General features: G+C 40.3%; 2 protein-coding genes and 1 pseudogene across 2 annotated transcripts; 1 reads left to right on the top strand and 2 right to left on the bottom strand.

Annotated features, from left to right (window-relative positions):
- The first annotated feature begins 3,609 nt into the window (after window positions 1-3,609).
- Window positions 3,610-4,547, top strand: med9 (mediator complex subunit 9). Its single transcript, XM_028599837.1, has 2 exons — window positions 3,610-3,761; window positions 3,988-4,547. The coding sequence occupies exons 1-2, from the start codon at window positions 3,628-3,630 to the stop codon at window positions 4,205-4,207; spliced, it is 354 nt and encodes a 117-aa protein (XP_028455638.1). The 5' UTR covers window positions 3,610-3,627; the 3' UTR covers window positions 4,208-4,547.
- A 510-nt stretch (window positions 4,548-5,057) lies between these two features.
- On the bottom strand, window positions 5,058-6,411 carry LOC114569778 (dexamethasone-induced Ras-related protein 1-like; annotated as a pseudogene).
- A 7,084-nt stretch (window positions 6,412-13,495) lies between these two features.
- LOC114570073 (dexamethasone-induced Ras-related protein 1) lies at window positions 13,496-14,848 on the bottom strand. Its single transcript, XM_028600283.1, has 2 exons — window positions 14,502-14,848; window positions 13,496-14,383 (listed from the first exon to the last, which is right to left on the bottom strand). Exons 1-2 carry the CDS (start codon window positions 14,770-14,772, stop codon window positions 13,860-13,862), a joined length of 795 nt encoding a protein of 264 aa, XP_028456084.1. The 5' UTR covers window positions 14,773-14,848; the 3' UTR covers window positions 13,496-13,859.
- Between the last annotated feature and the right edge of the window lie 403 nt (window positions 14,849-15,251).

The raw sequence follows: 15,251 nt of genomic DNA, 5'->3' as shown, positions 1-15,251 counted from the left end.
GCAGCTAACCGGCTACTTTATTTTTGGTAGTCATTAAGACAGTTGGTGAATGTTTCTTTCCATGAAGCGTATCTCAGGACTCAGGGGAAGGGAAAACATGTCCTGTTAAACAAAACTTCTCCTTTGCACAGGCAATCTGACTGTAAATGTATGTCCCCAATGCTCAGTATTTATTCAATTTAATAAAGTCATAGTGTTTAATAAGAAAACTATAAATTGCAATTCCGTTAAGCGTCACTGACTGACTGTGTTAGATCATCCTTCATATGGAGAAGCATGCTAATATTAGAGCACAGATCAGCAGACAGGACATCTGCATCCTGCCAAGCTCTCTGCCAGAGATGCTGAGAGGTGACACATCTGTTGGAAGCTGTCAGCAGCTCTTTCACGTCATTACAGAGGCTGGGTGGGGCAAGGCAAGCCGCTTGGGGAGTGCTATGGAGGGGTTCGACTAGAAGAGGCCTGAAGTCACCCAGGTCAAAACGTTAGCCAGGACTCCCTTGATAGTCATAACGCATAAGTTTACTCAGAGCTGCACAGGGGTATTTTCCAGAAAGATGCTAGTGTTTCATATCTGCTGTTCATGGGAATATCTGTTAGAAGCCAGAATTTATACAAACCCCTGTGCCTTGGCCTTTCTCACTGATTTCACTCTGGCTCATAATTTTCTTGTTAAGCGATCTTCAGTTGTTATTGTATATACATTTTTGTTATTAATTTTTCATTGAAATGTGTTAGAAGGGTTAGATTAATTTCTGCAGAGGAATATATCTCAAGACAGATAATGACATGCAGGCTTTTGTGTAAGTAGGCTTTCTTAAAAAACGGAGAATTCAGACACTGACTCAAGATAAAGGATATAGTCTACCTTGCACATGTTTGTGAATGGCCATTACACTGTGCAGAGGGAATACATACTAATGAATTCAATGGTACTTCAATAAAAATAGTCAATCATATAGAAAGACTAACTAATTTCTGCCCTCAACAATTGTTGCTGAGATTGGTTGTGAGAGGAGAGCCAGAACGTGTGAATAGAAGTTGTGTTGACTGAATGTACATTCATCAAGATTTCTAAAATTGCATTATATACCTACTGTTTCTATTTCAAAATAGTTCACTGACAAAGCTCTATGGCAGAATAATTGCTTTTTTAAATAATTATAATAATCTGCAACTGTTTGCATTAAGGTCAAATCAAAGAAAAAACACAGTAAATCAGTCAAAGAGATATGAGTGATTCTGTCCAACAGTGAGTTAACAAGCTTCTTCCTGTCTTGTGGTTGATTCCCTAGCTGTAAATGGGTCAAAGCAATTTAGGAATAAACAATATTCACAGTGAAAATATTGAATGAAACCAACTCTTTTGTGCACATACACTAATGTAATACCTATCTTACCTGGACAGGAAATTGTACAACCTTTGGCCTACTATTGGCACACACATCATATACTCGATGTCACCGCTGTTATGTTCTAATATCTGTACAATTACAATAACTATGTGCATGTTATTCCAGTCAAATACGTTCAATTGTTTATGTGGGATGAAACTGTTGAGTCACGAAATGGCCCACTTTTCCCATACATGTGATTGAGACACTTGGTCTAAATAATACCCTACAAACTAATATCTGGGTCACATACAGTATACCATCTCTGTAAGTTGGTCCATTTCATACTAAAGATTTGCATTGAGATCACAACTTCCACTCAGTTGGAGGTGTGACCAAAGAAAATGTTAAATAAGCCTGACGTCTAAATGTGAAGTTAAAAGTTTCACTAAAGCTACTCTTAATTAGGTCTTCACTGCATCACGGTGGTGGTCTCGCTGATCAATCAATCAATTTTATTTTTCACATGAAATTATGAGGTACAATTCTAGTAAAATGTTACCCCATTAGCTTTTTAAACTTGTGCATGAGTCATCATAAAGCAAAAGGAGGCAGTCATGCTATAGCAGATTCATCAGGAGACTGGTGAGTTGATTTCCCTACCCTGATGAGTGAATCATACTCATGACATGGCCGCAGAGATAATGATGGCCGATGATGAGAATTTGTCCCCAGGATGTTTACCAGGTGCGGGAAGTAATGTGTGTGGGAAGCAGGGGGATTTCACTGCTGGATCTATCCTTTGAGAGCAGTGGGAATTAATTAAGAAAATCAAATCCCTTAAAAAAAGGTTGTAAAGTTTTATTATTCAACCCTGCTGCTTTATGTAGTTTTGTGTTTTTAAATGACCAGATCTACACCTTTGATACTTTACAGATTAACTGCATCATAAGCACAGTATATAATCTGTAATGCTGTTCATCATGAGTGTCCCTCCATTTGCAGGCTGGTGAAAAGCAACTCAATTAAGATGTTGTCATTACCAATATTATCTCACTTTGATTTAGTTATCAGTAGCCAAACATTAAGTGAGCCTAATGTGAAATTATTCAAGTTGCCAGTCTAATGAGGTTTATGACTGGCACTGACCTGTGGATGATTGAGACCTGATATCACAGGAATATAGGTCAATGAAGGCTGAAAAAAGGTGGACAGGGGTAGGTTTTTATTTGCAGTGGAACAGTATGTGTGTATCTCATGCCTGTTTGTATTATGCTGATACTCACTGTTAATAGAGAATGCATGTGTTCATGTTGCCAGCTGAATTTAAGAGGCAGTTGGCTGTTGCTCAGAAATACAGTAGACAAGAAGCAGTGATGCTTACCTGTCCATATTTTGTTATTTTGTCCAGGTTTTCCCTTTTATCCTGTGTCGTTAATATAATTTCAATATGAAGATGCCATGTGTGCAAACAAGGAAAAAGGATACCCAGATATAAATAGATGACTTTAATACACCTCTTCACTTATCTATAGAATAGATACATAGAGACCATTAGACCATATTTGTGCACTAATGTACACTAATGTTTACACTAGTTGCCATGTCACTATAAATACAATTAAATTGAATGTTATACTCTACATGCACAGCACGTGCTGTGGCACACGTGTAGACAGATGCTTGTGGTTGCTAGGTAACGACAAGTGGCATTATTCCAGGTCAGGTTTGTTTGTTCTGTGCATCAATAGATTATCTGTGGCCTATTTCGAGGGAAATATAGGTCTATAGGCTATCCATTTATGAGTCTTACATTGACAGCAGGATAACCTCCTAAACTGACAATGAACGTCATATTAGGCCTCTCCTGAAATATATTTTATGACACAATGGACGCTTAAAAAAACAGGGGGGTTTGTTAGCTGTGACTTGTGAATCCTATTTAGGCAACTTGAGGCAATATTGCCATCCTTCCACTTAATATTTGTTGTAAAAGAAGTGACATAGGAGTAAAATATTCCGAGTTTAGCCTGTCTGGACATTTGGGGACAGCTTTACAATAAGATAAATTAAAATACCTCAGTAGCCTACTTCTGTTTCCTCAATATTTTTAACGGCCCTGCGCCCAAATAGGAAAAAAATAGGCTGTAGCATGTTGTATCATAATTTACTAAAATGCTTTAGGCATATAGGCTACCTGCTATATTTGCTAAAATGTGTATTTATGAATATAAGACCTTGGGCTCATTCTCAAGCAGCGCAATGCAAACGTTTTATGGGGTGACGTCATCATATGATGTGTGACGTAATCTACCTGCGCCGCGAAGCAGGGAGCGTATATGTCAATGGGAGCGTGATGGCGGTCTCGCAAGAGAAAGAGAGCGATGATTGCTCTTTGCTGCCTTTAGTTCATGATATTATAAAATGGTAAGATTTACGACAGATTCTTGTGGGTTCCATGTTTACTCTCAGCTTTGTGGAAACCGCTTTACTTGTCGTAAACCTTCGTTTTGGTGGAGTTGCAAAAATTGTTGATCTATTAGCTAAAGCTAACGTTAGCTATTACTGCTAGGCTAGCTAACTAGAAATTGTAAATGTCCAAAATAACAATGTAGCAATGACATTTCCCCTTATGTACCTTACTTTCTTAAAGCATGGACAAGGACAGCCAGGATGTCCACCAAGAACTGGCCAAGCTGAAGACAAAGATCCAGGAGGCTCGGGAGCAGATATCCAACATGCCCGGGGTAGACAGCAGTCCGCTGGAGCAGCAGCAGCAGCTGGCTACGCTGCGGGAGCAGGTCCGCACCAAGAACCAGCTGCTGCAGAAATACAAAAGTCTGTGCATGTTTGACGTGCCAAAAGCATCATGAAACTGAAGTCTGGATTACTGACTGGAGGAAGCTCACACACACTCGAGGTGCATTAGGGACGTCACGTTTGTTTGCATCCTCACCCACGAACCAGATGTGGGATTCAAGAATACGGAATGGGACGGACGTTTAAATTGCCAAGGACTTATGTTTCCTCAGTTGCATTGCAGTGATATTTTTGAACCTCACATCAAGTCCGGATTTTGTCCTTTTTTGCGTTGCAAACTTGGTTATGTAGACCTACTATTTGTATTGAATGGAGCTTTTCAGTGTATGATGTTCTCATCTTGTGATATATTTCAATATTCCTATTTTGTAATAAAATTAATTGATTATGAGATACTGGCTTAAAGCCTTTTTTAATCAGCCTACTAGTCATAGACATTAATTTGAGCATGTAGCTTCATCATTAATTATGCGTCTTTTTGACGCAATTGAGCTAATTTTTTACTTTGTTTACTATGTGTTTGCTGCTTTTCAACTTGAGGGAAATTTGTACCCAATGATTTAATATTGGAATATACTATGTAGGCTATCCACACTTAACAGCTGATGGCAGAAGGCTAAAATACAGTGAGATGTGAGTGAAACTGCTTAAAAGGGTGTATGGGTCCCTAATGGACCCTCAGCTCAGTGTGTTGCAGTTTTAATTTATCTGTGTATGAAGTAGCAGGGTAAGCTATCAGGCAACATATGATGTATGTGTTAACAGGTGGAGACTATTTTCCATTAGAGGGGAACTGCTGCATGAAATGTTTACTGCAGTGTTTCATGTAACTTGATGGTGTTTTGCTTGAAAAGAAGGATAAGAAGACAAGACTATGAAAGTAACAAGTTGTTTTTAATTTTCTCTTAGCCAAAAGTGTACCTAGACATAATAAATACACATTCAGACAAACATTCAAGTTCCACCAAGTTTGAAAAACAAGATAAATGTAAACATTGTCGTTCTCGGCAAGCTAATGTAGAGGCAGATTTTACAGCATTTTTGGAGCAACTACTGCATCATTCACTACACTGGTGATAGGCCTATGAGCTTAGCCACGTTCCCCATGTGTCTCATCACAGTTTAAATCATTGAGTGGCGCTGAAGTCTAGAGTATTTGGGCATATGTTGCCCTGCAGAACGGCTCAGCTTCAGCTCTGGAAAGTCTCACAAAGTCTCTTTGACAAAGACAAAGAAAATGTCAGCATATGATGCAGCCTTTTTCTTTGGTCTGCCTGCCTCCTATAGCTTTCTCCTTTATGTACATCAAATCACTGTGCACACTGGGTCTCCGTGCAAACGGCGCCACACTCCCGTATGCATTTCCATCTTTGCACTTCTTGTTTCTGAAGGACTTTCTGTGAAGAACCTCGCAGTACTGCACGGAAACCTTGCAGTGCCGATCGGGGCTCATTTCGTTGGGCAGCTTGGCCATGGTAAAGAGAGTCTGAAACATTTGGTCCACGTTAGTGTTCTTCTTTGCTGAGACTTCAAAGTAAGCGCAGTGCTCGTCTCCACCAACCAGCTGCTCGATCTCGTCCTCCTGCACCTCACGGTAAAAGTCTCTGTCACATTTGTTGCCGCGAGATGACCAGCGGGACCTCCACGTTCTCCTTGGTTTTGTTTCGCAGGCAGGACTTGGTCTCATAAATCTGATGTTTCAGGCGCTGCACCTCCTGGAAGGAGTCTCTGTTGTCCAGGCTGAATACCAAGATGAACACATCACCTGGAAAACACAAGAGAAGACAGGTTCAATGCCAAATAATAATACAATTTTAATAGAAGCCTATAAACTCTGCAAACAGCAGCATGTTATGGACTTTGGGTTTTAAAGCTCTACTCACCGGTAAGAATCGAAAGCCTCCTCATTGCAGGGAAAGGATGATTTCCAGATGTGTCCAAAATGTCCAGCTGGTAAACGTCTCCCCTGATGCTGTAAAATTTCCTATGAAAATCCTCAATAGTGGGTGTGTACTGATCTTCAACTCTCGTTCAGAAACCTAGAGATGATGGCTGTCTTCCCAACTTTAGTGGAGCCCAGAATCACCATCCTGTGGCAATTCTTGGCCGGTATGTAAAACTCATTCTCAGGTGGTGACATTTTCTTAATCATGCAGCAGTTGCACCCGAAGGTCGATGCGAAAGCAAGATATGGGTTTAAAGTCCTTTTAGTGATGTGAGGGGTTTAACCTCGCTATCTCTCTGAAGCCGGAGGACAGCAGGCTTTATGGGTAAAGCATGCCGCGCCTCCCAAATGCGTCATGCATCACCCTGCAGCTTGGGGAGCTGGAGCAAGACCCGCTATTATAGCCCTATGGCTGTTTTGTGCGTCAGCCCTGTAAGTAAGTAAGTAATTTATTTGATATAGCACCTTTCACAGACAGAGTCACAAAGTGCTTCACACAAAAGACATTTGATTAAAATATAATAGGATCCAAAACAGAAAATAAACAAGCAAAAACAAATTAAATTCCAATAAAGATTAAAAGAGTAAAAACCCCAAATTACAGACATTAGACAAAAGCAAGTTGAAACAGGTATGTTTTCAGTTGCTTTCTAAAAGCATCAACCGAGACGGCAGAACTTTAGGTAATAGGAAGGGCGTTCCACCGAGTCGGAGCTACCACTTCACAGTCACCTTTAGTTTTTTACGAGTGCGTGGCACCACCACCAGTAATCCTGGTTAGACCATTCTGCTGGACCTGGTCAACAGCCTTGCAGCAGAATTCTGCACTAGTTGTAGACAGTCCTGGGACGACTTGCTAAGACAAGTGAAAACGGAGTTGCAGTAATCAAGCCGGGATGATATAAAACCATGAATGATCATCTCAAGTTCACATTGCGAAAAAACGGTTCTAAGTTTAGCAATGGTTCTCAGTTGAAAGAAACGTGTTAGTGATTTGATATGTTGGTCAAGAAACATATTCTGATCAAATATAACACCAAGGTTTTTAAGGATGTGTCCACCCCTTATCAAAAGATAGCTTGTTTTCATATAGAATGCTTAACTGTTAAAACATGTCACCATATTTGTGAGTAATTATCACAAATTAACATCCTATAAGTGGCGATAATGTCATTTGACGTTTTTATTTATCTTAAAAGATTAACTGCATCGTAAGCACAGTATGTAATCTGTGATGTGTGATGTTCATCATGAGTGTCCCTCCATTTGCAGGCTGGCGAAAAGCAACTCAATTAAGATGTTGTCATTACCAATATTAACTCACTTTGATTTAGTTATCAGTAGCCAAACATTAAGTGAGCCTAATGTGAAATCATTCAAGTTGCCAGTCTAATGAGGTTTATGACTGGCACTGACCTGTGGATGATTGAGACCTGATATCACAGGAATATAGGTCAAAGAAGGCTGAGAAAAAGGTGGACAGGGGTAGGTTTTTATTTGCAGTGCAACAGTAGTGTCTATTTGTATTATGCTGATACTCACTGTTAATAGAGAATGCATGTGTTCATGTTGCCAGCTGACTTTAAGAGGCAGTCGCTGTTGCTCAGAAATACAGTAGACAAGAAGCACTAGTGATGCTTACCTGTCCATATTTTGTTATTTTGTCCAGGTTTTCCCTTTTATCCTGTGTCGTTAGTATAATTTCAATATGAAGATGCCATGTGTGCAAACAAGGAAAAAGCATACCCAGATAGAAATAGATGACTTGAATACAGTTCTTCACTTATCTATAGAATAGACACATAGAGACCATTAGACCATATTTGTGCCTGTCATACACACTAATGTTTACACTAGTTGCCATGTCACTATAAATACAATTAAATTTAATGTTTTACTCTACATTTACAGCACGTGCTGTGGCACACGTGTAGAGCTAGGTAGCGACAAGTGGCATTATTCCAGGTCAGGTTTGTTTGTTCTGTGCATCAATAGATTGTCTGTGGCCTATTTCGAGGGAAATATAGGTCTATAGGCTATCCATTTATGAGTCTTATATAAACATTAGGATAACCTCCTAAACTGACAATGAACGTCATATTAGGCCTCTCCTGAAATATATTTTATGACACAATGGACGCTTAAAAAACAGGGGGGTTTGTTAGCTGTGACTTATGAATCCTATAATTTGCCTATAATTTAGGCAAACGGAAGTGGTAGGTTGAAACTTGAGGCAATATTGCAATCATTCCACTTATTTTTGTTGAGAAAGAAGTGACATATGAATAAAATATTCTGAGTTTAGCCTGTCTGGACATTTGGGCACAGCTTTACAATAAGATAAATTAAAATACCTCAGTACTTCTGTTTCCTCAATATTTTTGACGGCCCTGCACCCAAATAGGAAGAAAAAAAAAATCAATAAGGCTGTAGCATGTTGTATCATAATTTACTAAAATGCTATGGGCCTATCTGCTATATTTGCTAAAATATTTATTTATGAATATAAGACCTTGGGATCATTAATTTTTTCAATGCAATTTAAAACAGTTGACATTCTTTTATGTTAATCACTAACTACTGTACAATAATGTCATTCGGAAGTGTTTGTTAGAGCACCTTACTGAGAAACTGAAGCTTATGTGAAGCAGTGCAATTCAAATTGTTTATGGGGTGACGTCATATGATGTGTGAACATGATCTATCTGTGCCGTAAAGCAGAGGGTGTGATGGAGGTGTCTCAACCAAGGGGGTAAGCGAGCCTCCACAAAGCGTACCTCCTATGGAGCCATTTTGATGCTAACAAGCTATCACCCGCCGTTAACATTCCACTGACTGCCATTCATTTTGGTGCCACTTTGGCAGCAAATAACTTTACATCTGAAGCGTTTAAAGACTCTATTTGTCCATTGTTTATTTCTAAAGAAACACAACAATGTATAAAAGGCTCCATTACCTCGTATCTCACGTTATGGCTCCATAGCAGACGTTTTCGTAACAATAGGCTAACGATTGTGTCATAACTAGGGTGACCAGACGTCCCGGTTTGACCGGGACAGTCCCGATTTTGAATTGCTTGTCCCGAGTCCCGACAAAAGCCTGTCGGGACGCTAAAATGTCCCGGTTTACACCAGGAGCGGCGTCAGCCGATTTTGCCGTGTATTCAGCCCCGAATGTTTTGAGTGTAGCCCCGAATGTAACTTTGTCCAGTTTATTTTTCCGAGGCGAATAGAACGGGCAGCTACGTGCGGGGTCCGACCATGCTGTATTTGTTGCTATCACCTAGCAACCGTCTCTCCGTGAGGAAAGCTGTGAAAGCCGGGTGAAGTTTTCGGAGGAATCATAGCCAAATCAGTCTAATACAGTGATGCCATCAATACAAAGTTTAGAGCGCAATACTAATGATTTAGTTTGAAGTTCCCGTGACGTGACGTTTCCAGTCTACGGTTCAGACTCAACCACACGGAGCTCTGAAGCAGACCTGTGGGTGTCTTAGTGTCCACTCTCTGTAAAATGCAGCGCAGCTTCAGGTTCATGGATGCGCTCAGCTGTGGACATGCTGCGGCAGATGTGTTGCGTTTGTGCTCCGTGTATTTCTGTAGTTTCGGGTTTTCACCTCCGACGTAGCGTGGCGTATAGCCACTTCCCTAGTTAAACTATTTGTCTCATTCAGAGACCAGAGACCCAAACGGGGCTCTGTGTCTGTCTGAGATCTACCGTATCAGCAGAGCAATCACGTAATGCACAGCAGACTATGGTGCAGGTATAGATTATTTTCTGAAATATATTCCTATTATCACTTTATTTTTCTCAAAATATCACGACTCCTCCAAATCACAGAGAACACAGATATACTGTATTTTGAATGTGCACAAAGTTTTGGACAAGAGCAGAAATCTTGCTCAAACATCTGAAATATTACAGTCCAGGGGTTTATTAATAAATTAAAATGAATTAATGTATCATTGAGGTGAATAATTGTCATATGCACATTAAGGAGGTTACTTCCCCAACAAAAGAAGCAAAACAGGAGGTAAGAGTAAATGATTACTATAGGCTACATGTGTGCTGACTCAGAAATAATTAGAAAAGTCCATCCAAAGGAGAATAAATAGTTGAAAGCAATACAGAATGCCTGACAGCCTTACTGCAATATATTCCATTATGTTTTTTATATTTGGATTGTAATCTGTTTCTCTTTAAATACATATATTTGCAGCATACATTGATTCAGAAAAATGTAGAAATAGATGCTTAAAAATTCACCAGAATGCCGGAAATGAAGTGTTTAATGCTCAAAATTTTCAATAAATCATTTTAATTACTTTGCTGTTATTGGAATAAATAACACTTCAAAAAATATTTTTTGGAAAAAACTCAACATAAATCTCACACTAAACTGAAAAAGGCTGTTACTGCAATTTTGTTAATTTCACAGGAAAAAACACATTATTAGACGAGGAGCCTAGGATCAAAATAATGAAGTTACTGTCTGTGTCTGTGTCTGACCTGGGCTGGCACATGTTCACGTTAAAAAGCGTGTGCGTGCACAAACACACTACGGTCACGCGCAAAGTGTCCCGGTTTTAGTTCAGGGAAATCTGGTCACCCTAGTCATAACCACGCGACTTACTGTCGCATAGTAGACAAATTAGCGTACAGTCAGGAGAAGCTCGCAGGCAGTTTCGACTTACATTAGCTGTTTAAGTGAAATTACTTAAATCTTGCAGAGATGGAGAGCGTAGGTTTATGTAAGGAGATAACATTGACACAGGCTAATTATTGCTAACTAAAATGCTAGTTAACATTAGTAATTTAACTTAAACAGCTAATGTAAGTTACTTTCAAACAGGTTGCTCACGTCACATATACGTCGGCGAGCTCACTTTGAGGCTGCACAGTAACGCTCAGCCATCACCGGAAAAGTGCTTCTAATTGAGAGCCGAAGTCCCGCCTTCTACTTCCGGTCCGTGGGACTTTAATTCGGAAAAAATATGAACGAGAGTCAATGGAGAGATAATAATTATTTTTTTATCACGTTTGAATTGAGCCATGGATTACAAATATGATGTTCGTCAATTTAAAACATTATTTTTCAACCAAAGAAAGTTTCAGTTTGTTGTTAAACTGTTGAAGTATAAGACTGAAAATACGTAAAAAGAAACACTCTTCATGGATGACGTCTCGCTGAAGCTACGATGTTTGCGTGTATCCTACTGGGGTTGTAGCGTTACTCTAATGAGCAGAGGATCTCGCTTGTTCTTTTGCTTAACTACTGAAAACACTTGACTGGATAAAACACAGTAGTTAAGATAAAGTTACATGTGTTGTGGAACAGAGCTAAGCTAGCTAGCTAGCATCAAGCTAGGTGAGGTAGATTGTGTGAGACGGAAGATGTAGTCCACTGAGCGGTTTCACACAAAACTAAGTGGTCATATGACAAACCTACGGCTAACTGAGACTTTCTTCGGTTGAAAAATTATCTTTTAAATTGACGAACATCATATTTGTAATCCATGGCTCAATTCAAACAGGATAAAAAAATAATTTGCTTCTCCCCATTCACTGCCGTTCATATTTTTTCTGAGTTAAGGTCCCATGAGGTCCACCGGAAGGGGCGGGACTTTGGCTCTCTATAGACTTCACTGGTCTCAATGGCGGTCTGCGGCGTAGCTTTGTCCATTTCTTTAACTGTCTATGGTCTCAACCAAAGCAAGAGAAAGAGAGCGATGATTGCTCTTTGCTGCCTTTAGTTCATGATATTATAAAATGATAAGATTTCCGACAGATTCCTGTGGGTTTCATGTTTACTCTCAGCTTTGTGGAAACTGCTTTACTTGTCGTAAACCGTCGTTTTGGTGGAGTTGCAAAGATTATTGACCTATTAGTTAAAGCTAACGTTAGCTATTACCGCTAGGCTAGCTAACTAGAAAAGGTAAATGTCCAAAATAACAAGTAGGAATGACATTTCCCCTTATTTAACTTAGGCTACTCTCTTAAAGGATGGGCAAGGACAGCCAGGATGTCCACCAAGAACTGGCCAAGCTGAAGACAAAGTTCCCGGAGGCTCAGGAGCAGATATCTAACAGGCCTGGGGTAGACAGCAGCAGCAGCAGCTCCACCAAGAATACGGAATGGACGTTTAAATTGACATGGGCTGTGTCTCATTCTGCATACTCCCGTCAGTACACTGCTAATGTGCACTGACCACTAACTGATGTAGTGCCCACTTCCGATGGTTATTATTTTCCCAAAATGAATTATGTTAAAACACCTACTGGAAATGACGAACGCAACACATGAACGTGATTTCCCAGCCCGTTTTCCTGTATGCAAATGGGGAGCGGCCGTTTTGGCTCGCCGCCTCTCAAAATCTGACGAAAATCTTTTAAACTGACCTTTGTCGATCTAAAATGAAGACAGATTCACCAACTGCATGGCCTATTTCTTGCTTAAAATGTTTTCAGAAACACGTTTCGGTGAATTATTTCATATTCGTCGGTTTGAAATTCTCGAGCAGCCAGACCCACGTGACGCGTTCGTCCAATCAGCTGCCAGTCAAGGGCTCCCTTCCACTTTGTAGTCAAGATGACGCTCGTTTAGTGCGAGTAGGGTCCATCGTTCCACGCTGAACTTTTTGGGGTCATCCGGGACTTTTTGCGTTATCTACACTATACTTAAAACTAAGTGTTTGAAGTGTGCAAGTAGGTGGTTTGAGACACAGCCAAGGACTTATGTTTCCTCAGTTGCATTGCAATGATATTTTTGAACATAATGTCCAGATTTTGTCCTTTTTTGCGTTGCAAACTTGGTTATGTAGACCTACTATTTGTATTGAATGGAGCCTTTCAGTGTATCATGTTCTCATCTTGTGATATATTTCAGTATTCCTATTTTGTAATAAAATTAATTGATTATGAGATACCGGCTTAAAGCCTTTTTAATCAGCCTACTAGTCATAGACATTAATTTGAGCCTGTAGCTTCATCATTAATTATGTGTCTTTTTGACGCAATAAAGCTATAAGCTTTTTTTCCTTTGTTTACTATGTGTTTGTTGCTTTTCGACTTGAGGGGAATTTGGGCTCAATGATTTAATAGTGGAATATACTATGTAGGCTATCCACACTTAACAGCTGATGGCACAGGGCTAAAATACAGTGAGATGTGAGTGAAACTGCTTAAAAGCCTGTGTGGGGACTGGAGTATGTGTGGGTCCCTAATGGACCCTCAGCTCAGTGTGTTGCAGTTTATCTGTGTATGAAGTGGCAGGGAAAGTTATCAGGCAACATATTTTCCATTAGAAGGGAACTGCTGTATGAAATGTTTACTGCAGTGTTTCATGTAACTTCATTGTGTTTTGCTTGAAAAGAAAGAGAATAGGAAGACAGACTATGAAAGTAACAAGTTGTTTTTAATTTTCTCTTATCCAAAAGTTGACGTAGACATAAATAGGCTACACATTCATATTTGTTCATAATGCAACAAAGTTTGAAAAACAAGATAAATGTAAACATTGTCGTTCTCGGCAAGCTAATGTAGAGGCAGATTTTACAGCATTTTCGGAGCAACTACTGCATCATTCACTACACTGGTGATAGGCCTATGAGCTGAGCCACGTTCCCCATGTGTCTCATCACAGTTTAAATCATTGAGTGGCGCTGAAGTCTAGAGTATTTGGGCATATGTTGCCCTGCAGAACGGCTCAGCTTCAGCTCTGGAAAGTCTCACAAAGTCTCTTTGACAAAGACAAAGAAAATGTCAGCATATGATGCAGCCTTTTTCTTTGGTCTGCCTGCCTCCTATAGCTTTCTCCTTTATGTACATCAAATCACTGTGCACACTGGGTCTCCGTGCAAACGGCGCCACACTCCCGTATGCATTTCCATCTTTGCACTTCTTGTTTCTGAAGGACTTTCTGTGAAGAACCTCGCAGTACTGCACGGAAACCTTGCAGTGCCGATCGGGGCTCATTTCGTTGGGCAGCTTGGCCATGGTAAAGAGAGTCTGAAACATTTGGTCCACGTTAGTGTTCTTCTTTGCTGAGACTTCAAAGTAAGCGCAGTGCTCGTCTCCACCAACCAGCTGCTCGATCTCGTCCTCCTGCACCTCACGGTAAAAGTCTCTGTCACATTTGTTGCCGCAGATGACCAGCGGGACCTCCACGTTCTCCTTGGTTTTGTTTCGCAGGCAGGACTTGGTCTCATAAATCTGATGTTTCAGGCGCTGCACCTCCTGGAAGGAGTCTCTGTTGTCCAGGCTGAATACCAAGATGAACACATCACCTGGAAAACACAAGAAAAGACAGGTTCAATGCCAAATAATAATACAATTTTAATAGAAGCCTATAAACTCTGCAAACAGCAGCATGTTATGGACTTTGGGTTTTAAAGCTCTACTCACCGGTAAGAATCGAAAGCCTCCTCATTGCAGGGAAAGGATGATTTCCAGATGTGTCCAAAATGTCCAGCTGGTAAACGTCTCCCCTGATGCTGTAGAATTTCCTATGAAAGTCCTCAATAGTGGGTGTGTACTGATCTTCAACTCTCTCGTTCAGAAACCTAGAGATGATGGCTGTCTTCCCAACTTTAGTGGAGCCCAGAATCACCATCCTGTGGCAATTCTTGGCCGGTATGTAAAACTCATTCTCAGGTGGTGACATTTTCTTAATCATGCAGCAGTTGCACCCGAAGTACAATGCAAAAGCAAAATATGGTTTTAAAGTCCTTTTAGTGATGTGAGGGGTTTAACCTCGCTATCTCTCTGAAGCCGGAGGACAGCAGGCTGGGGATTTATGGGGAAAGCATGCCGCGCCTCCCAAATGCGTCATGCGTCACCCTGCAGCTTGGGGAGCTGGAGCAAGACCCGCTATTATAGCCCTATGGCTGTTTTGTGCGTCAGCCCTGTCCACCCCTTATCAACAGAACAGGGAAAAGATAGCTTGTTTTCATATAGAATGCTGAACTGTCAAAACATGTCACCATATTTGTGAGTAATTATCACAAATTAACATCCTATAATTGGCGATAATGTCATTTGAAATTTTTAGAATCTTAAAATGACAATGTGCAGTTCATTGTAGGCCTAATGCGTGCATTACATTAAACCATGTAGTTTTGATGCATTACATGCACTATCTTACATTAACTTCTG

The sequence above is a fragment of the Perca flavescens genome, chromosome 15 (genome assembly GCF_004354835.1).
Source record: "Perca flavescens isolate YP-PL-M2 chromosome 15, PFLA_1.0, whole genome shotgun sequence".
In the NCBI taxonomy this organism is placed as follows: Eukaryota; Metazoa; Chordata; class Actinopteri; order Perciformes; family Percidae; genus Perca; species Perca flavescens.
The sequence above is the reverse complement of the archived record's forward strand: the minus strand, read 5'-3'. Positions and strand labels throughout refer to the sequence as shown.

Bases quoted from the DNA above. Each gene is read 5' to 3' on its own strand.
- med9 (XM_028599837.1), top strand. From the start codon at position 3,628: ATGATGTGTGACGTAATCTACCTGCGCCGCGAAGCAGGGAGCGTATAT. The intron at 3,762-3,987 runs GTAAGATTTACG...ACTTTCTTAAAG, and splicing joins GTTCATGATATTATAAAATG to CATGGACAAGGACAGCCAGG.
- LOC114570073 (XM_028600283.1), bottom strand. From the start codon at position 14,772: ATGATTAAGAAAATGTCACCACCTGAGAATGAGTTTTACATACCGGCC. The intron at 14,384-14,501 runs GTGAGTAGAGCT...TGTGTTTTCCAG, and splicing joins GAGGCTTTCGATTCTTACCG to GTGATGTGTTCATCTTGGTA.